This window comes from Pseudorasbora parva, chromosome 24 (genome assembly GCF_024679245.1).
Source record: "Pseudorasbora parva isolate DD20220531a chromosome 24, ASM2467924v1, whole genome shotgun sequence".
NCBI lineage: Eukaryota > Metazoa > Chordata > Actinopteri > Cypriniformes > Gobionidae > Pseudorasbora > Pseudorasbora parva.
Genome location: NC_090195.1, coordinates 28,337,077 through 28,361,150, shown reverse-complemented (window position 1 = coordinate 28,361,150; position 24,074 = coordinate 28,337,077). Strand labels below are relative to the sequence as shown.

General features: G+C 37.2%; 1 protein-coding gene and 1 long non-coding RNA gene across 5 annotated transcripts in view; both read right to left on the bottom strand.

The window, feature by feature from the left end:
• The window catches only part of dpp6a (dipeptidyl-peptidase 6a), a 673,440-nt gene that overhangs the window by 9,720 nt on the left and 639,646 nt on the right, over positions 1 to 24,074 (bottom strand). For all 4 annotated transcript variants that reach the window (XM_067435535.1, XM_067435538.1, XM_067435537.1 and 1 more), the window contains one exon: positions 23,830 to 23,929. In XM_067435535.1, the coding sequence (XP_067291636.1) occupies positions 23,830 to 23,929 (100 nt within the window). The remainder of the gene's footprint in view (positions 1 to 23,829; positions 23,930 to 24,074) is intronic.
• On the bottom strand, positions 5,276 to 23,409 carry LOC137064188 (uncharacterized). Its single transcript, XR_010901521.1, has 5 exons — positions 22,805 to 23,409; positions 22,210 to 22,270; positions 21,964 to 22,112; positions 13,495 to 13,729; positions 5,276 to 5,509 (listed from the first exon to the last, which is right to left on the bottom strand). It is a non-coding gene; the product is annotated as an uncharacterized lncRNA (long non-coding RNA).

Sequence of the window (24,074 nt, the reverse complement as noted above, 5' to 3'; positions counted from 1 at the left end):
AAATGAAAGTCGCCGAGAGCTACTCATGTTCTACAATACTTAAAACTCTTAAATAATGCATCATAATTCTCATATTAACAACAATCCAAACTGTTTTACACCTGAAAGAGTGTAGTAGAAGTTCTGTAGTAGTCTGTACCAATAATATAAACATGCTAAATGTTTTTTTTTTAAATTTATTTATTTTTTATTTAACTATTTTTAAAAAATCTATTAAATTTAATATGTTTATTTTTTTTACGATGATAATTATTATAAGTAAATCATACATAACATTTAAAGGCTGTATGCTGTTTAAAAAGTAATCATTGTTTATACATAAAATATCAAGTGAAAAATAGTAGAGACTTATTATTATTACATAGAGATGTAGTTAAAGAGTTAAATCTACTGTATAGGCTGCAACAGCAGCCTAATATATTCTGTCAATGTCTCCACGTTAACTTCACGTTAAACCAAACTTTTATTTTGACGGGTTGCCAAGACCTTTGAGTGTCTGTGTTCATATGCCAGCTTTCTTAAATGAAACGTTAAATTCTCATGAAGTGAAAGTTTATGCGTCCGTGTCCTCAGAGTGGCATACGGCATAGACACGCGAGTGTGTGTGTGTACGCACGGGCGAGCGCTGCCGCGCCCTTGCATCTGCGCCCATTATTCACACAGAGACGCAGAATTTGCAGAAGTAATATTTAAATAGTAATTTGCAGTTTAATATTCACAGACACTAGTATATATTCGGCTACAGTTTGGAGCCCTGCGCTGTATTAACACGAAAGCTGCGTGTACCGAATATACTCAGGAGTCTACTACCGGTAGGCTAATAAAGAAATGCTGATATCGTCAATTTTGTTTTTCACTACTACTTTTTTTTCCACTACTAACATGGTACTAAAGTAGCCTACCTGTACTTGTGGCAACCCTACATGTGCATGTCTACATTTACATTTGTTCATAAATAAAACATTCTAAATCAGTCTAAATTAGCTCACTCTGATTAGATGCGTCTTGGCAAGCTACCTCCAATCAGGCCACAAGCTACTGGTAGCTCGCGAGCGACGTGTTGGAGACCCCTGCTCTAACTCAATCCCTCTAGTGCCACTACCTGTCCAAATTTGCACTCATGTTAATGCTAATAACTTTTGAACTTTTAAATTTTTTTTCTCCCTTTGATTCCTTGGCTCAAGCTGATTCGATTGCATCCTATGACTTCATTTTCTGTCACGAAAAGTTTCCCGCCATATTTAATTTTCCAAAAAATCTACTTTTTCGAACTCCTCGATTTTCGATTCTCACAAAAATTAAACCAGATACTCTTCAGACCATGCAGACAAAAAGTTATTAAATGCAAGCTGATTTGTTGAATTTTTTTTGATAAACCCACAAACAAATTTTACGTAGCGGTTGCAAAAAGACACTTAAGGCTGTATCTCCGCAATGCTTTATTGTATTCAAATCCAAACTTGGTATACGTCATAACAAGCAAGACCTGAAGTGACCTGCAGTGTTTTGGCGCAGTGCCACCTCCTGGTCTGGAAATACAAAAAAATGGCTATATTGGCTTATAACTTCTGATGGGTTTATCCAAAAATCATAAAAGTTTCATGACATTAGATGCGGGACGTCATGCCGAGTCGACAGATATCCTATTGTCACATATCAGCCATTTTGGGCGTCGGTGTCATGACAAATCCTGTCCCACTGTGAAATCGTGTCCGCTGGTAGCGGTTTTAAATGCCTGATCAAAAGTTGTTATACATGGTTCTGGACAATCAATTGTTTAAAAATAACTAAATAATAAACTAATAAACTATGAATTCATTGCCACACTAAGTACACACGCAAAACATTTATTTGAAATATTTAATTGATTGCTATAATGGGAGCAAAAACATGTTCTGAATTATATACTTATATAAGCACTTATAGCTTCAGTTATATACTACTAATATATAAAACATATGCTTTGTAAGACATTAAAGACTATTTTAACACAATTTAAACAGTAAAAATCAAAACGCGATTGTGTAAGAATTGTAATCAGGCTCTGAACAGATTACCTATTAAAATTTCTTTCAGCCAACAGAATCGCTCTGGGGGTCCTTGCGGACACGATTTCACAGGGGGACAGGATTTTTCATGACATCGGCCATTTAGAATTTTGTCTAAAAATGCTGTATTTTATGAATGCATCAGCATATCATTACAAAACTCCTTATCTATCTTCTGCACCATGCCCTGAAGGTACTCAAATTGTTTTGGGGCAGCGCCGCCTTGTGCTCAAAATGTATAACAAAATTGACAAAAAGGCTAATAACTTTTGAGTAAATTAGCCTGTTATCATGAAACTTGCCGTGATACATTCGTTGGCTACTGCTGAGAACATAGATCAATTTTGCCATATTTGGTAAAACTTCCTCTCCTCCATCTTGTTATTAGGTAAAAACCTACTTTTAACTATTTTTGTTATTAGTTAAAAACCTACTTTTAACCTACTCCTCCTAGGCCGTTTGTCCGATTTTCACCAAAATTGAATTGTATCATCTTCAGACCATCCCGACAAAAAGTTATGGATTTCACATCAATAGATGAAATTGTTTTTTGTGAACCACAGCGACGAAGCTAAGGCATGATGCCAAAATGACTCTTAAGGCTGTATCTCTGCAATGTTTTGACACCAAACTGTGCATATGTCATTGTCACCTCACTCTAACCACACCACATACATTTGGTCTCAGCGCCACCTATTGGTCAAAAGTGATACATTAATACATTTTTTATTTTATTTTTTAATGTATGTATAATTGTATATCTATAACTTATTTTAATAAGTCTTTAATGGTTCATTTTTCCAGCTGTTCACTCCCAGACATGTTGGCATGTCTCACTTTCTTCTTTGCGCTTGGCTCCGGAAAACTCTGATTGTATTTTTTGAAAGAAGAATGTCATATACACCTAGGATGGCTTGAGGGTGAGTAAATCATGGAGTAATTTTACATTTTTAGGTAAACTATCTCTTTAATGCAGGAGTGTCCAATCCTGTTCCCGGAGGGCCACTTTCAAGCAGAGTTTTGGTGTGTTAACACCATGTTGTAATTAACGTCATTGCAATATTTCAACTTGTAAAAGGTGTTCACGTCCTCATAGATTTTGTAATGACAACTGGGAATTTTCTGAATTTTCTGAATTTCACTCCTATTTGTACCACCTGACGGCTGCAGGTTCATTAAGGAGTTGATAGCTAGTGTTGCCACAGAAATGCATAATTCCCATAAGAAAACAGCTCTCAATAGAACATCACACGTTGTCATCTGGAAATTATGGTAATTAAGACATGGCGTGAACGCAGCATTTAGCTCTAGCCTTAATTAAACACACCTGAACCAGCTAATTGAGGTCTTCAGAATCCCTCGAAACTTCTAGGCAGGTGTGTGGAATCTAATCTCAGAAAGAAAGTGGTCTTCCAGGAGCAAGCCTGGACACTTAAGACTCACACACACACACACACACACACACACACACCTATACGGGTTTATGTGGTTTATGAGGACACTTCAGCCCAAACCAGTTTTTTGGTGTATTACAGGGACACCCCTTTCCACTTGCTCTACAGTGATGTGGAGGGTATCAAAAATTTTGTTTTGAGCCAAACAACACAGATTTCTCTTCAGAATTTGTATACACACAACACAACTTATAATATTACCACCTGACAATATACATAATTATGAGGACACATAATTAAGTGTCTAAGCCCCGCCTATGACAAAAAACGAAATTATAAGGACAGTGGATACACAACACACATAAATGACATTAATGTGTATTAGAGGGACAAACATGAATTAATGGGACATTGCAATACACAAACACAAACGTGAAGGCATTGTGCATTAAAAGGACACACCTGATTTATGAGGACAAATGAACACAGTACTGAGACTGCAAACACATCCACACCTGTGGGTCATACTCCAACACACAACCATTCTAAACTATGATATTCTGATATCTGAATATGCAACTATGTCTTTTACACTGTACTGCTATTTGTGTGATCACATGACCTTTAAACAGACATGAGGACATACGACAGTGCACACCTTCAGAGAACAAGAAGTTTATTAGTGCTCGTTTACAACATTACAGCTGTTGCCCTGACAATATTACATAAATCACAAGATACTTAAAACCTCTCATAAACATAATTAACAAAAATAGCTGAAAATAAATTAAAGGGTCCCCCCTCATGTTTTTTTCTAAACCTGTATGAGATTCTTTCTTCTGCTGAACACAAAGGAAGATATTTTGAAGAATGTGGGTGAGCAGACGGGAGACGGTAGCCATGAGTTCAATAGCACAGAAAAAACACTTCGGCAGACAATTTCACCATCCCTTTAAAGCTTTCAACAGAAGTTTAAGACATAGCCATACATTTGAACAAAACAGAATAAACAGCAGCGGCAACAGAAGAAAAAACAAACATGGGTAACACTTTATAATAACGTTCAGTTATAAGTTTAGATGATGAACTAAATCATTTACAAAACATAACTATACATTCATTAATGATTAATAAGTGATATGCTAACCATTAACAAATGTGCTGTTTATTATCAAAACAGATCAATAGTAGATGTTTGAGTTATTAGATGATGTACTATAATTAACACTTAAACATTATTGGAGTATTTATGTCAAACTTGTTTTAGTGTCATCTCAAACAATGGCTAATCTTGAACAAATGATGAACAGACTATTAGTAAATGATCAGTAATGTATTGATGAATCCAAGTTTTCAGCTGGTGTGTGTTCAACTGCACACACATGCTAAAGCAGCATCATTGAGAAGAGCCGTTCCAGTCAGGGGACTGCAGTGTGTTCTGAATCTCTGCAGTCCTGTGTGGGATCTGGGATAATGTGAAGCGGTTTAATGTCCTCTGACACACACATCAGGTGATGAGCAGAAGTGTCAGAGGTCGAACCCTCACCGGTCAGCACTTACACTAGTGTTCAACACCTACTACAGGTGATGTGGAACTCATTTACAACTCTTTCTGCATCCCCTAATCTAAAGTGTACACTACAATTGTATACACATCACTTGTATATGAATATATGGTATAGCATTCCACTAAAAATGAATGAATGTATTAACCAATAACTTTTATACAATACAATAAATTACAATATTACAATAAATTACTTATAACTGAATTAACAAAACAGTCATAAAATGTTAGCATACTACTAAGTCATTTATGAATGTCATGTTTTGTAAATGATTAGTTCATCATTATCTAATAACTTATAAGTGACTTATAACTGAACATTATTATAAAGTGTTACCATGTAAGCGATAATCCCTGATTCCTGACAAAGGCTCACTGTTTTGCTGAAGCCGGACGCTCTGCAGTTTACCCGGTGAACTGTGCTCAGTTCTGCAGACTCCGCTGGAGGCCATATCTGCCGTTTTCTTCTTGCCTCGCCCCTTCAGAAGATTCAAGAATCCCTACAAAAGAGGAAAACAGATTCTTTAACCCATGGGGTGAAAACCACTTCCTTTCCTCCCAACTCGTCCCACTGTCCTCACCCTCATCTTTAGTCTAGAACTGATTAATAATCGGAGACAAAAGTGATGGGCTGCTGTTTGTTAAATACTTGTGTTTGTTGTGTGTGTGTGTGTGTGTGTGGCCTACACCTGGGTTATGAGGACGTGTTTTGTGAGGACACGTGACTTATGAGGACATTATCATAAGATGATGTTCCTGATGTTTTACTTGACTGAAGAACCTCAGTGTTGTGTGTGTGTGTGGCTTACACCTGGGTTATGAGGACACATGATTTATGAGGACATTATCATAAGATGATGTTCCTGATGTTTGACTTGACTGAAGAACTTCAGTGTTGTGTGTGTATGTGTGTGTGTGTGGCTTACACCTGGGTTATGAGGACACATGATTTATGAGGACATTATCATAAGATGATGTTCCTGATGTTTGGCCTGACTGAAGAAACTCAGTGTTGTGTGTGTGTGGCTTACACCTGGGTTATGAGGACACATGATTTATGAGGACATTATCATAAGATGATGTTCCTGATGTTTGACTTGACTGAAGAACTTCAGTGTTGTGTGTGTATGTGTGTGTGTGTGGCTTACACTTGGGTTATGAGGACACATGATTTATAAGGACATTCTCATAAGATGATGTTCCTGATGTTTGGCCTGACTGAAGAACCTCAGTTTTGTGTGTGTGTGTGGCTTACACCTGGGTTATGAGGACACATGATTTATGAGGACATTATCATAAGATGATGTTCCTGATGTTTTACTTGACTGAAGAACCTCAGTGTTGTGTGTGTGTGTGGCTTACACCTGGGTTATGAGGACACATGATTTATGAGGACATTATCATAAGATGATGTTCCTGATGTTTTACTTGACTGAAGAACCTCAGTGTTGTGTGTGTGTGTGGCTTACACCTGGGTTATGAGGACACATGATTTATAAGGACATTCTCATAAGATGATGTTCCTGATGTTTGGCCTGACTGAAGAACCTCAGTGTTGTGTGTGTGTGTGTGTGGCTTACACCTGGGTTATGAGGACACATGATTTATGAGGACATTATCATAAGATGATGTTCCTGATGTTTTACTTGACTGAAGAACCTCAGTTTTGTGTGTGTGTGGCTTACACCTGGGTTATAAGGACACGTGATTTATGAGGACATTATCATAAGATGATGTTCCTGATGTTTTACTTGACTGAAGAACCTCAGTTTTGTGTGTGTGTGGCTTACACCTGGGTTATGAGGACACATGATTTATAAGGACATTCTCATAAGATGATGTTCCTGATGTTTGGCCTGACTGAAGAACCTCAGTGTTGTGTGTGTGTGTGGCTTACACCTGGGTTATGAGGACACGTGATTTATGAGGACATTATCATAAGATGATGTTCCTGATGTTTGACTTGACTGAAGAACCCCGGTTTTGTGTGTGTATGTGTGTGTGTGTGGCTTACACCTGGGTTATGAGGACACATGATTTATGAGGACATTATCATAAGATGATGTTCCTGATGTTTTACTTGACTGAAGAACCTCAGTTTTGTGTGTGTGTGTGTGGCTTACACCTGGGTTATGAGGACACATGATTTATGAGGACATTATCATAAGATGATGTTCCTGATGTTTGACTTGACTGAAGAACCCCGGTTTTGTGTGTGTATGTGTGTGTGTGTGTGGCTTACACCTGGGTTATGAGGACACATGATTTATAAGGACATTCTCATAAGATGATGTTCCTGATGTTTGGCCTGACTGAAGAACCTCAGTGTTGTGTGTGTGTGTGTGTGTGTGGCTTACACCTGGGTTATGAGGACACATGATTTATGAGGACATTATCATAAGATGATGTTCCTGATGTTTGACTTGATTGAAGAACCTCAGTGTTGTGTGTGTGTGTGAGTGTGTGTGTGTGGCTTACACCTGGGTTATGAGGACACGTGTTTTGTGAGGACATTATCATAAGATGATGTTCCTGATGTTTTACTTGACTGAAGAACCTCAGTTTTGTGTGTGTGTGTGTGGCTTACACCTGGGTTATGAGGACACATGATTTATGAGGACATTATCATAAGATGATGTTCCTGATGTTTGACTTGACTGAAGAACCCCAGTGTTGTGTGTGTATGTGTGTGTGTGTGTGGCTTACACCTGGGTTATGAGGACACATGATTTATAAGGACATTCTCATAAGATGATGTTCCTGATGTTTGGCCTGACTGAAGAACCTCAGTGTTGTGTGTGTGTGTGTGTGGCTTACACCTGGGTTATGAGGACACATGATTTATGAGGACATTATCATAAGATGATGTTCCTGATGTTTGACTTGATTGAAGAACCTCAGTGTTGTGTGTGTGTGCGTGTGTGTGTGTGGCTTACACCTGGGTTATGAGGACACATGATTTATGAGGACATTATCATAAGATGATGTTCCTGATGTTTGACTTGACTGAAGAACCTCAGTTTTGTGTGTGTGTGTGTGGCTTACACCTGGGTTATGAGGACACATGATTTATGAGGACATTATCATAAGATGATGTTCCTGATGTTTTAGTTGACTGAAGAACCTCAGTGTTGTGTGTGTGTGGCTTACACCTGGGTTATGAGGACACATGATTTATGAGGACATTCTCATAAGATGATTTTCCTGATGTTTTACTTGACTGAAGAACCTCAGTGTTGTGTGCGTGTGTGTGTGTGGCTTACACCTGGGTTATGAGGACACATGATTTATGAGGACATTTTCATAAGATGATGTTCCTGATGTTTGACTTGACTGAAGAACCTCAGTTTTGTGTGTGTGTGTGTGTGTGTGTGGCTTACACCTGGGTTATGAGGACACATGATTTATGAGGACATTATCATAAGATGATGTTCCTGATGTTTGACTTGACTGAAGAACTTCAGTGTTGTGTGTGTATGTGTGTGTGTGTGGCTTACACCTGGGTTATGAGGACACATGATTTATGAGGACATTATCATAAGATGATGTTCCTGATGTTTGACTTGATTGAAGAAACTCAGTGTTGTGTGTGTGTGTGTGTGTGTGGCTTACACCTGGGTTAAGAGGACACATGATTTATGAGGACATTCTCATAAGATGATGTTCCTGATGTTTGACTTGACTGAAGAACCTCAGTTGTGTGTGTGTGTGTGTGTGTGTGGCTTACACCTGGGTTATGAGGACACATGATTTATGAGGACATTATCATAAAATGATGTTTCTGATGTTTGACCTGACTGAAGAACCTCAGTGTTGTGTGTGTGTGTGGCTTACACCTGGGTTGTGAGGACACGTGATTTATGAGGACATCATCATAAGATGATGTTCCTGATGTTTGACTTGACTGAAGAACCTCAGTGTTGTGTGTGTGTGTGGCTTACACCTGGGTTATGAGGACACATGATTTATGAGGACATTATCATAAGATGATGTTCCTGATGTTTTAGTTGACTGAAGAACCTCAGTGTTGTGTGTGTGTGTGGCTTACACCTAGGTTGTGAGGACACGTGATTTATGAGGACATTATCATAAGATGATGTTCCTGATGTTTGACTTGACTGAAGAACCTCAGTGTTGTGTGTGTGTGTGGCTTACACCTGGGTTATGAGGTCAGGTAATTACGGGGATATGGAATAACACACTTGAACACAACTCATGGTTGACTCAAAGTGCTGTCCAATACACATGAAGACAAACATAATAGAAAGAGAACACAAACAATACAGTAGATAAGTTATACCTGGTTAAAAGCTAACCCTAACCCTTATTATATGTAGTAAAAAGTTATAGTTAACCTCTAGTCTGGCTAACCCTGACCCTGATCATAACAGAAGTAGGTAGTAAAAAGTTATAGTTAACCTCTAGTCTGGCTAACCCTGACCCTGATCATAACAGAAGTAGGTAGTAAAAGTTATAGTAGACCTCTAGTCTGGCTAATCCTAATCCTGATCATAACAGAAGTAGGCAGTAAAAGTTATAGTAGACCTATAGTCTGGCTAACCCTAACCCTGATCATAACAGAAGTAGGTAGTACAAGTTATAGTTTACCTCTAGTCTGGCTAACCCTAACCCTGATCATAACAGAAGTAGGTAGTAAAAGTTATCGTTAACCTCTAGTCTGGCTAACCCTAACCCTGATCATGACAGAAGTAGGTAGTAAAAGTTATAGTTAACCTCTAGTCTGGCTAATCCTGACCCTGATCATAACAGAAGTAGGTAGTAAAAGTTATAGTAGACCTCTAGTCTGGCTAACCCTAACCCTGATCATAACAGAAGTAGGTAGTAAAAGTTATAGTTAACCTCTAGTCTGGCTAACCCTAACCCTGATCATAACAGAAGTAGGTAGTAAAAGTTATAGTTAACCTCTAGTCTGGCTAACCCTAACCCTGATCATAACAGAAGTAGGTAGTAAAAGTTATAGTTAACCTCTAGTCTGGCTAACCCTAACCCTGCTCATAACAGAAGTAGGTAGTAAAAGTTAAAGTTAACCTCTAGTCTGTCTAACCCTAACCCTGATCATAACAGAAGTAGGTAGTAAAAGTTATAGTTAACCTCTAGTCTGGCTAACCCTAACCCTGATCATAACAGAAGTAGGTAGTAAAAGTTATAGTAGACCTCTAGTCTGGCTAACCCTAACCCTGATCATATCAGAAGTAGGTAGTAAAAGTTATAGTAGACCTCTAGTCTGGCTAACCCTAACCCTGATCATAACAGAAGTAGGTAGTAAAAGTTATAGTAGACCTCTAGTCTGGCTAACCCTAACCCTGATCATAACAGAAGTAGGTAGTAAAAGTTATCGTTAACCTCTAGTTAGGCTAACCCTAACCCTGATCATAACAGAAGTAGGTAGTAAAAGTTATAGTAGACCTCTAGTCTGGCTAATCCTAATCCTGATCATAACAGAAGTAGGCAGTAAAAGTTATAGTAGACCTATAGTCTGGCTAACCCTAACCCTGATCATAACAGAAGTAGGTAGTACAAGTTATAGTTTACCTCTAGTCTGGCTAACCCTAACCCTGATCATAACAGAAGTAGGTAGTAAAAGTTATCGTTAACCTCTAGTCTGGCTAACCCTAACCCTGATCATGACAGAAGTAGGTAGTAAAAGTTATAGTTAACCTCTAGTCTGGCTAACCCTAACCCTGATCATAACAGAAGTAGGTAGTAAAAGGTATAGTTAACCTCTAGTCTGGCTAACCCTAACCCTGATCATAACAGAAGTAGGTAGTAAAAGTTATAGTTAACCTCTAGTCTGGCTAACCCTAACCCTGATCATGACAGAAGTAGGTAGTAAAAGTTATAGTTAACCTCTAGTCTGGCTAACCCTAACCCTGATCATAAACAAAGTAGGTAGTAAAAGTTATAGTTTACCTCTAGTCTGGCTAACTCTTACCCTGATCATAACAGAAGTAGGTAGTACAAATTATAGTTAACCTCTAGTCTGGCTAACCCTAACCCTGATCATAACAGAAGTAGGTAGTAAAAATTATAGTTTACCTCTAGTCTGGCTAACCCTAACCCTGATCATAACAGAAGTAGGTAGTAAAAGTTATCGTTAACCTCTAGTTATGCTAACCCTAACCCTGATCATAACAGAAGTAGGTAGTAAAAGTTATAGTAGACCTCTAGTCTGGCTAATCCTAATCCTGATCATAACAGAAGTAGGCAGTAAAAGTTATAGTAGACCTATAGTCTGGCTAACCCTAACCCTGATCATAACAGAAGTAGGTAGTAAAAGTTATAGTTTACCTCTAGTCTGGCTAACCCTAACCCTGATCATAACAGAAGTAGGTAGTAAAAGTTATCGTTAACCTCTAGTCTGGCTAACCCTAACCCTGATCATGACAGAAGTAGGTAGTAAAAGTTATAGTTAACCTCTAGTCTGGCTAACCCTAACCCTGATCATAACAGAAGTAGGTAGTAAAAGGTATAGTTAACCTCTAGTCTGGCTAACGCTAACCCTGATCATAACAGAAGTAGGTAGTAAAAGTTATAGTTAACCTCTAGTCTGGCTAACCCTAACCCTGATCATAACAGAAGTAGGTAGTAAAAGTTATAGTAGACCTCTAGTCTGGCTAACCCTAACCCTGATCATAACAGAAGTAGGTAGTAAAAGTTATAGTTTACCTCTAGTCTGGCTAACCCTAACCCTGATCATAACAGAAGTAGGTAGTAAAAGTTATCGTTAACCTCTAGTTAGGCTAACCCTAACCCTGATCATAACAGAAGTAGGTAGTAAAAGTTATAGTAGACCTCTAGTCTGGCTAATCCTAATCCTGATCATAACAGAAGTAGGTAGTAAAAATTATAGTTAACCTCTAGTCTGGCTAACCCTAACCCTGATCATAACAGAAGTAGGTAGTAAAAGTTATAGTTTACCTCTAGTCTGGCTAACCCTAACCCTGATCATAACAGAAGTAGGTAGTAAAAGTTATCGTTAACCTCTAGTCTGGCTAACCCTAACCCTGATCATGACAGAAGTAGGTAGTAAAAGTTATAGTTAACCTCTAGTCTGGCTAACCCTAACCCTGATCATAACAGAAGTAGGTAGTAAAAGGTATAGTTAACCTCTAGTCTGGCTAACCCTAACCCTGATCATAACAGAAGTAGGTAGTAAAAGTTATAGTTAACCTCTAGTCTGGCTAACCCTAACCCTGATCATGACAGAAGTAGGTAGTAAAAGTTATAGTTAACCTCTAGTCTGGCTAACCCTAACCCTGATCATAACAGAAGTAGGTAGTAAAAGTTATAGTAGACCTCTAGTCTGGCTAACCCTAATCCTGATCATAACAGAAGTAGGTAGTAAAAGTTATAGTAGACCTATAGTCTGGCTAACCCTAACCCTGATCATGACAGAAGTAGGTAGTAAAAGTTATAGTTAACCTCTAGTCTGGCTAACCCTAACCCTGATCATGACAGAAGTAGGTAGTAAAAGTTATAGTTAACCTCTAGTCTGGCTAACCCTAACCCTGATCATGACAGAAGTAGGTAGTAAAAGTTATAGTTAACCTCTGGTCTGGCTAACCCTAATCCTGATCATAACAGAAGTAGGTAGTAAAAGTTATCGTTAACCTATAGTCTGGCTAACCCTAACCCTGATCATAACAGAAGTAGGTAGTAAAAGTTATCGTTAACACATTCTAATCTGCCCCGATTTTACCAGATTTTAGTTTGACTGACAGATGCTTTGCCAAAGCAATTGAGTAAAACACAACTTCAAAGAAACTGAAAAAAATTTTTTTATTATGAAACTGATAATGAACCAAAAATTAAATTTTTTACATTGCTGAAATGAAATAAGTATTCTGTTTCTACATATTTATGTAAAAGAGAAGCGCACACTTTGCTCATGCAAACAGCTTCTGATCTGGTGTTTTCAGCGTATCAGGTCACAGTAACACACACACACAACACTGAGGTTCTTCAGTCAAGTCAAACATCAGGAACATCATCTTATGAGAATGTCCTCACCAATCATGTGTCCTTATAACCCAGGTGTAAGCCACACACACACACACAACACTGGGGTTCTTCAGTCAAGTTAAACATCAGGAACATCATCTTATGATAATGTCCTCATAAATCATGTGTCCTCATAACCCAGGTGTAAGCCACACACACACACAACACTGAGCTTTTTCAGTCAGGTCAAACATCAGGAACATCATCTTATGAGAATGTCCTTATAAATCATGTGTCCTCACAACCCAGGTGTAAGCCACACACACACACACACAACACTGAGGTTCTTCAGTCAAGTCAGACATCAGGAACATCTTCTTATGATAAGGTCCTCACAAAACGTGTAAGCCACACACACCTGACATACTGTGATGCATTTAAAGTCAGGAACATTACCTTGGATAATATGAATCTTTAAAATAATCTTACAAATGCTAAATAGGTTATGTAAAGTTTACAGTACCGTGCATTTCCTTGGCCACTCAGAATCGTCGTAATTGTGTGATATCTTCACCAGGACAGATGCTCCTTACAGCAAATAGGCAAACGTGAAGTTTTTCTATCCACACGGATCGTCTTCATCCAGTTGTTTGGATTCATATGTTCAGAGATTACAAGTCATCCAAAGGGAACTGTCATCTCGGGCTGATCAACACTAAATAAATGACAATTCAACTTTCAATTAAGAATTCTTATTCCTGTTAGACACAAAAAAAGACAATATCAGTGATGAAAATCTAATATCATCAAATATATTCTTTGTGATCACCAATCATTTAATAGTTTAATAGTGTTTGGTATTAAGATGTGTTTTGGACGATCGGATCAAAAGTGGATGATGCTCAACACAGGTGTAAATGGGGTTTAAAACATTTTGAGCTTGTCAACTTTCAACCACTTCCAGAAGTTGGAAAACTCATTCGACCAGATTGCTTTCGTAGTGTAACGTCTGTGTGGTTGAATGTGTTCGAACAGTCACAAAAGACCGCCTGCTCTCCGCTGAATGACCTAATGTGGAAACTAGAGATGCTTCGATACCAGTATCGGTATCAGCCCAAAATACCAGAGAAAGATGAAATAAATGCATATAATTAACAGAATATTAAACAAAATTAAATATCCATACTATAGCTGCTGTGCACAAGCTGATGAGTGAAACACGCAGAGTGGATTGAGCTGACGTTTTTCACAGACATCGCTGAAAATGATGGCCCATAATTACACAGACTTCTGTTGCATGCACTTGACTGCTAACCCACTCACCAGGACACATTTGGATTAAAAATACATTGTATATGCAAATAAAAAAAGGTTGAAGGTTACATTACATTTTAATATAAGATGTAAAAATGTTATTTGACATAAGAAGACACAGATATGACAGTTAATACATTTAAAAATACTGTTCACCTCTGGCTTTATTGATCAGTTATTTTAGGGTTTTGATCTTCTCTTGAGTCTTTGACTAGGCTAGGCATTAAGGGTGTGAACCTACACTGGTCTCACGGTTCGGTTCGATTCGATTATGATTATCATGCCATCGATTCGGTTCAATAACACGATTCAGCACACTGCACTGACGATGCACTTCATCCTCATGTATATAATTTTGTCAGTCAGTTATATGAACTGAACCTTTTATTTTACCTGCTCAAAGAAAACACACTTCTTTAATGTATCAAACATGAAACAAAACGTAAAAACATAAAACGTTTTGTGACCAAATGTAAATAAATCGTTTTGATAAATCAGATATATCTAATCTGTAAAAATGCATGAAATGACCAGGTGTAAACATGCCCTTTAAGAACTCGAACGTTGATATAATTAGATTTTTGGCTGAGCTGGGTCCACCTTGTCACTGACAGGCGTTAACAGCTCACGATGAAAATGGCTAACGTGGTTTCTCAAGTTAGTGGTATTACCCCATGCACATTTTATTTGTGCGTGACATAATTTACACACAGCATGTGTGTTCTCCAGGTCGTGCTTACCAGGTTGTTCAAAAAATCCGAAATGTGCCCAGATGTCTGCTTTTAAAATAGTTGGAGCATTTTTAACTACTCACACTCGTGTCTCGCCTCCCTCTGCCTTTATATGCTACCGCGACAATGCACATACACGACAAATGATGGCAGAAAAGCGTCAGTACATTATAATAGGTTATGGTCTATTACTGAACTGATACCGAATCGTCCTTGTCTGCATCGCGATGCATCAAAAAAACAAATAATTTCAACAGCCCAACTAGGCATGTTTCCTATTAATTGTCCTAGGAACCTCTAAGTTTATTTTAATTTTTGTGTATTTTGTATTACTCTATAATGTTGTAGTTGAAGGTTATTTAAAAATATACAAAACAGGCCAAAAGTTTGGACACGTTACTATTTGTAATGTTTTTGAAAGAAGTTTCTTCTGCTCATCAAGCCTGCATTTATTTGATCAAAAATACAGAACAAAAATTAATATTGTGATATATTATTACAATTTAAAATATTTGTTTTTCAATGTATTCTACTTTAAATGATCATTTATTTCTGTGATCAAAGCTGATTTTTCAGGATCGTTCCTCCAGTCTTCAGTGATCATGATCCTTCAGAAATCATTCTCATATTCTGATTTATTATGAGTGTTGGAAACAGTTCTGCTGACTAATATATTTGATGAATAAAAGGTTCAAAAGAACTGCATTTATTCAAAATAAAAACATATTTTCAAATAATATAAATCTCCTTTACTATCACTTTTTATCAATTTAACACATCCTTGCTGAATAAAATTATTGATTTATTAAAAAAAAGAAATAAAAAAATGACTGACCCCAAATGACTGACCAGTATTGTATACAGTTGTTACAAACGATTTCTATTTTTAAAACATTTGCTTCTTTTTTTTATTTTTATTTTTTTTACTTTTTATTCATCAAAGTATTATAAAAACATATCACAGGTTATGAAATAATATTAGTCAGCAGAACTGTTTCCAACACTCATAATGAATCCTCATCTGAGAATGATTTCTGAAGGATCATGATCACTGAAGACTGGAGGAATGATCCGGAAAATACAGCTCTGATCACAGAAATAAATCATCATTTAAAGTAGAATAAATTGAAAAACAAATATTTTAAATTGTAATAATATATCACAATATTAATTTTTTTCTGTATTTTTGATCAAATAAATGCAGGGTTGATGAGCAGAAGAAACTTCTTTCAAAAACATTACAAATAGTAATGTGTCCAAACTTTTGGCCTGTACTATATATATATTGAGCCCTGCAAATATAGGGAGTTACTTTCAAGTCCTGCCTCTTTTGTTATAAAATTAAGTTGTTATGGGGAAAAATAATGTCTAAAATAAAGTCTGGCCCACCAGGAATTTCAATGGGCCCACCCTGCATCTCAAAGCTGGAGCCGGGCCTGTGATACAGCAATAGCATGAACAGTGGAAGTAACTGTAGCTCCTATAATACAGTTTAACAGGCATAATTAGGCATGCAAATAACTGAAGGATATCTATTTGCTAAGCCAACTCAATTTGATTCATATTCTTTTGGTTTCTCTATTCATTATTTTTAAAAATGAAAAATGCAATGAAAATACAAGTTATTGGTACTATTGGTAAGTTGGAAGTTCGTTCTGGAAAAGTGGTATCAGTTCATCCCTAGCGTAAACATTACAGGACGTGTGCAAGACAGTCAGCTAATTACCCAAGTTACCCAAGAGAAAAAACGTAGAGCACAATGTTCTCTCTCACCATTTCTTGATTTCTGACACATTCACAGTGTTCGGCTGGTCTCCGGTCACGTTCATGTGTAAATTGCGTGAGATAATTTTTGTCCATTAGAACAAAAGACCCGAAAAAGCCCATACATTTACTCACCCATACACCCTCCCTTTGAAGAAATCAGGACAGAAGTGGTTGAAAATGAATAAAAGAGACTGACTAAAACACCAAGTGTAAACGGGAATGTGTGTCCCTCATCTACTCGAGATCCGATCGACCAAAACGCATCTTAATACCAGGTGTAAATTAGGGATGCACAATTTATTGCCACCATATCGTTATCATCCAATAAATGGACATTATTAATGTTAACGTTATCAATCCGATATGAAAATTATGCCGATATATATAAGCTGATAGATCATGTAATTTTCCTTCAGCCGAGACACTTCAGATGCGCAGTATTCATCATGATGGTTTTGAATTGCTTGATATGATTGGAATCACTTTTTTTTAAATGTAATGTAAGGGGGGGGCTTACATTAGCTTACATTGTTGCAGCCATTAAAATAGTTCAGTTTTGTTTTTAATGTCAAAGTAGTTATATTTTGTTTCGTTTCATTGTTAAGTTAATTTAGAAAAATGTTTAGAGCAATTTTTTGTTTGTTAAATTAAAGTTTACATTTTTTTAAGTGACGACCAAGCGGCCAGTGGCCAACAGTGAGTAAACCGCATGTTTACAGTTTTTTTCAGTCGCTAACAAGCGTTTGTCCAATCAGTTGTCACATTTTCAAAACTCTAAACACAATTAGCACAGCATTGTTTTTTTGTGGCCATACCATTCACACATTTCATGTCGTTTTCACACAATATGCAGTCACTGAACACATTTCCACAGTGCTTACATTTTCTTAACAGACAAGCTATACCTCCCAACAAAATGATGGATTGTTTTTGTTGTATTTACGAATGTTAACACACAACATCCCACAATAGCTAAAACAATATTCCAAACCTTAGATACAGTATAAAAACCCCTGCTTCTGCAATGCTATCAGTTAAAAAACAATATATCAGCTGATAATAAATCTATTCTCACTTGACATGTCAATATGTCAATAAGGTCATACAGTAATGCATATGTAGAATGTTTTGTCCCTCTAAAGAATACGTCTTCCACCCTCTGGGAGAAGCTCCTCAATAATGATCAAGAGCTTGCCATTGTAGACATGGTTCTTGAAAATAATGCAATAAAACCGCAAGATATTCAAACTAGAATTGTGGCGGACCATGAGATTTTTGACAATATCGGTAGGATTAGCCTCACAACCATTACGTGGGCATTGTCCAAACACAGAGTGCGGATAAAGCAGCTCTACACTGTTCCCTTTGAGAGGAACAGTGAGAGAGTCAAGGAGCCCTATTCACCTTTCCTCAACCCAATAGAGGAGTTCTTCTGTGCATGGAGATAGAAGGTTTATGACCATCAGCCACATGACCAGATGTCCCTCCTTGAAGCCATGGATGCTGGCTGCAGGGACCTCACAGTTCGTAATTGCTAAGGGTGGATCCGACATACCAAGTGGTCTTATCCCAGGTGCATCGACTTGGATAATATCAGAAGTGATGTATGAAAACATGTGGCCTAACCCTGAAGATCGCAGAGATTAGATACAGTAATTTTGTGCCTTTTTTAGTGTCTCTCACCCCCTCAATTTTGTTTCATCCTTTAACAGATTTTGCTGTTGTTTTTTTGTTTTGTTTCTAATGCTCTTATGTGTTTCATGGATATTTTGTTCACTGTAAACAATACTGTAAATCTTTTTTCTGTTCTATCATACAGTGTATCTACTGTACCTCCTGCAGTAAAGAGTAAAGAAAAAATGAATTGCTTTTTATTGTAATGCTTTTGAATATGAACATGTGAACACTGTACATGTGGACATACAGTTCCCAACCAAGAAATTTAGTGTAAAAACGGCGGATTGCATGTTTTGCATGCAAATACTGGTAAAACTGAAACAAAAGTCTGTGCAGTTTTAGTAATGTTAACAATAGCCAGTATTTTGAATCCTGCTGTACTTTGATTGACTGCATGTACCTTGTGAAGTGAAAACAAGTGTTATTCTTTGATAGAATAATTCAATTTTGAGTCAGTTTTCCAGTGTTTTGGTAAAGTTAGTGTGTGCAGATAAAGATGTGTTCTGTTTTGAAATGAAGAGTTAGTGTATATTTAACAAAAGATGTTTGTGATAAGAAAATTATCCATTTGGCTAATTGTGTTTTGTAGGTGTTAGTCTGTGTTAAGAGTTTAGAAAAAGTATCTGAAGTATGGGAACGTGCTTGTTAGCGATTGAAAAAAACTGTAATCAATTTAGTCTCTCAAATCAACTATTGACTTGTCTTGCCTATAATAAAATCCATAGATTTAAAACACTTCATGTATCACAATGTTAGTTAATTTAGCCTACTATAATATTACCTCCACATTAAAAAGGCATTTTTGACGAGCTGAGGCAGGCTGATGCTGCTCGCAACGGCACTCACAAACAAAACGAGCTAAACAATCTAAACAAATACAAAAATAAAAGAACATGCAGTTTGTATTATACCTTACACCTCTGCAAAATGAATATAAATCAGATCTTAAATTCCCGCGGTATACCCTATATTTAACGGAGTTCACAGCAACGAAAGCAAAAGATTCAAGATGCATTTTATTCAGCAGCTCAAAGACCGCAAAATGAAAGAGCGAAGCACTGGTAAGATCATGTATTAATTTTTATTGAAGATGATTGTGTTTTTGAGCATCTAAGACTTAGACTACGACTATTTGCGTTGGCTTGCTTTACTCATTTGCGGCGATGCGTGTTGCAGCTCCATCATATCTATCTGACTACAACCTATAGCCCATAACACGCTCTCACACACGTTTATTATTTTAACCATTTGCCAGGAGTAAAATTTACACGTGGTTTAAGATACCTGGTCAGAGAAAATGAATGAAGAAATCATTTGTAAAAAGGCCCTAACTCTAGCAGCTGCTGAAGAAACGCGCGCTGCTGCTGGCGCTGGACTCTTTAACCCTGAGCGAGCATGTCTTGACAGTCGAGTAAGCTATCATGGTCTCATGATGTTTCCACCAGTGCAGCACATCTCATTGTTCCTTTTAATTAATCAAATAAATATAAAACAAATGAGAAGCCTAAAAAGGTCCGAAGCCCGGCCCACATTTAGGTATGACGTGAAAATTAGCCCGAAGTCCGGCCCTAGGGGCGTAAAAAAGTCGGGCTCTGCTCTAGTGTGAATCTAGGTTCTATTGTTGAGCTGTACTGTATGTTCTGCTGTTTGCACAATAAAATAAAAATGTGAAAAAAGTATTTTTAACGGGTCACAGATACTCGTCGGTTGTATTTTTATGTAATGCTAATTCAATGTTATAATCTTATCAGTTAACTGTTAATAATCGATTAATAAGCATCGCTTGTCGGTCGGGAAAATTAACCGAAATGAGCATCCCTAGTAGAGAGAGTGATCAATTATCAGTATTTACATTTCTCTCCGATATGGCAGGAAATTAATGTGGAGGATTTGAACTGTGAAGATGATTGACGGCAGTTTAAACTGTGATATGATGCACATAACTAAGCAACAGAGTCTGTTAAAGATAATAAAGTAGTATGTCCCAAAACTTGCATACTCTTCTGCTACACACTCAAAAGGATATACTTTTGTTCACAAAAAGAGTATACTTTTAGGACGTAGTATAAGTAGGCGAATTGGGACGCAGCGTATGTCTTTTGGAATGAAAGTGCGCAGTGAACTGCCTTGAAACTCGAGCTGGCGCCGGCTGTTCTTCCCTGCCAAAAAACAGAATGGGTCACGTGACCTCCAGAGCTCTATAGGATGCGTTTGGTTGAGTTAATTAACGTTGGAGTAAAGTGCTTTATAGTACCGTTGATCATCTTTAGCTTCAGCACGTACTGCTCAAACAGTGATGCACAACATTAATAACTACTGGGACTGTCCTATACATAACATTACACTAAGAACACTCTTGTAATAAAATGCTGTTAATTCTTTGGGATTAGCTGTTGTGTTTCAGTGCGTTGTTGCAGAAGGGCAATTCTACAACAGGAGTTACACAGATTAGCATGTAACTTAGTCAAAGCTTCACTTGAGCATTTGTGTAATTTTTTGCAGATATAAGCAATATAGCGTGTTTCATTGAGTTAATAACCCGCAGCACATCATTGTACGAGTGATCATCTTAATCTTTAGCGCACGCTCTGTAGCAATGCACAACATTAATAACATATGATTGGGGTTGTCATATTACATTATAATAGTATACACTAATGTAATAAGTTGTAGAGTCTTCGGGTTTAGTTGTTGTGTTTCATAGGAAGAGCGCTATTCTGACTACATAACTTAGATCATCTGTGTGTGATTTTGTGCAAATATAAGTTGCAATACCATGTTGATTTTGTTCAAATATCTGCATTATCGTATACAGGATGTGTTCTGTTGAGTAAATAACCTGGTAGCAACGTGGAGACTTATCCATGGCACATGCATTTTGATTCTTTATAGCCTAATTCATGCTGGCCAATGACTTGTTTGCATTATTTAGTTTTTTTTTTTTGTTAGGCAGTGGGTGTTTTTGGTAACACTTTACAATGAGGTCTCATTTGTTAATGCATTAACTAACATGAACTAATATAAAGCAATAACCTTTGTTAATGGTAGTTATGTTGAATGAAAATGTTGAGATTAACATGAACTAAGGTTCATAAATCCTGTAGAAGCATTATTCATTCATTGGTGGATCATGTTAACTGATGATAATAAAATCAAACCTTATTGTAAAGTGGTACAATTTGTTTTATTATACAGAATTGGCCATAGGAGTGTAAAACTAATTTTAAAAGTTAAGGAATCTTACACTAGTACAAACTGTACTCCATATGTTTGATTTATGTTAAAGTGTTTGGGATATGGCTTTTTTTTTTATGGTGAGCCTTTAGTTTTTGTAATCAGGTGCTCAAAGTATATAAAAATTTGTATTTAGGTATAGGTCAATATATTGGTTATCGGCTTTCTGATATAAATAATTATCATTATCGGGCAAAATGTTCATATCGGTGCATCCCTATTGTAAACAGGGCCATAATTACAAACTTACATACACATCAAACACTTACCAGAGGAGTTTTCCATCATAATGAAGCTCAAAGATGAACACTTTCAGAGCGTCATAAAGATATGTTCTTTGCCTCCGCTCTCATTCTTCTTTGCTTATGAGTCTCGTCTGTATTCCAGCAGGAAATCTGCCTTCTCAAACTCAGTACAACTGAACAACAGAAGAAAAACATCACTGTAAACAACATATGTATCTGGCACAGCTTTATTAAACAAAATATTTTCACTTAAACTTAGCTCTATCAGACCATTCTCTCTTCTGAAGGGAAAACTGTACAGCCTCCTCCAGCGCATTATCTGATGTGTCTGCTGTCATAAAGAAAAACATCTATAATTATGACCATTGCATTTAATTTAACATTATTCAGCAAGATTGTTTTCATTATAAACATTAATACTTACAGTTCTATTGGTACAGAGTATATTTTATTACATTCAGGAGGAATAAAAGCATATATTGATTTCCTAGTTTCTTAAAAATGATAATAATAGTAACTTTAAACTGAGCTAACATTAAACTACAGTACTATTTACAGTAGCATGTCAGGATACTTTATCCCCTTCACAGATTGTAGTCATGACAACGCATTGTTACGATGGCTAGACTGATGTATGTGCTCAAAATAAGTTATTTACAATTATATTGGAATCTAAAACAAGTTAAATATGACAAGCATCTCTGATTCTCTCCTTACAGTCTGGGATCAGAATGACTCTATGCTAGCCCCGTTAGCATCAGGTGCTAGTTGCTTTCTGACTGTAAAACGAGCAGAAAATACCTTATAAAACACACACAAACAAGCCAAAATGAGCCACAAGCGATTAAACAGCAGATTAACTTACCTTTCTTTTAATAGTTGCTTCAAACAGGTCCAAATCACAGAAGTTTTCTCAGGTGGTTTCAATCCAGTCCAAACAGGAAATTAACCGATTATATGATATTATAATATATTTAAGGATTACATTTCATCGAGGGATCACTCTACGTTAAAAAATATATTTGACAGTTCATCAATTGTAGACAATAATGCTTAAATAATGAGTAAATTACATAAATCCACTTGTATAAGGAAATTAGATGTACACACTGGGTCTGAGAAATTCCGACATTATGAGGACTTCAGGCGGTCAGCCAATCAGAAGCTCCGATTCCTTACACGAGAGTGAATATTTATGAGGGGTGCAGTACCGCAGACCCACGTCCAGGGGCGCTGTCTCGATACACAGCTGATACACAAAATCAGGTCTATGTGAATTATAAGGACTTTAGCTGAAATTCTGGATTTTAGCTCCCCCTATGTATAGAAACACTTCTACACTGTTAGAATTATGAGGACATCGGCCCTGTCCTCATAATTCAAAATGTCCTCATAATGTGGCGTGTATTCAGGTGAAATGTCCCCGTAATACACATAGGCGCACACACACACACACACACACACACACACACACACACACACATACACACACACACACACACACACACACACACACACACACACACACACACACACACACACACACACACACACACACACACACACACACACACACACACACACACACACACACACACACACACACACACACACACACACACACGCAGGTGCAAGCACGTCTGGTTCACTATCTTTGTGGGGATTCTCCATAGACGTAATAGTTTTTATACCGTACAAACCATATTTTCTATCCCCCACTGCCCCTGCCCCTAAACCTACCCATCAAAGGAAACCTTCTGCATTTTTACTTTCTCAAAAAACTCATCCTGTATGATTTATACATTATAGATATTATATATACATTCAGACATTTGGTCCCCACAATGTAATATAAACAAGGGCATACACACACACACACACACACCCTACCATATAGCGCAAAGTCTGTGATGGGTGAGAGCACTGCAGCACACTTGAGCATGGATTCCTCAGAACTGAGCAGAAGGCTGGTGACGTAACCTCCATACACCTGAAATACAAAACACTCAACTCAAGACCTCAGATATAGCACTCTTATTACTAGTTACAGAAGTTCCTAAAACTGTCTGTGCTCATTAAAGTCAGCCTTTGAACATGCATTAATTAATCCTGTGAAAAACTACAATCTTTTGAGG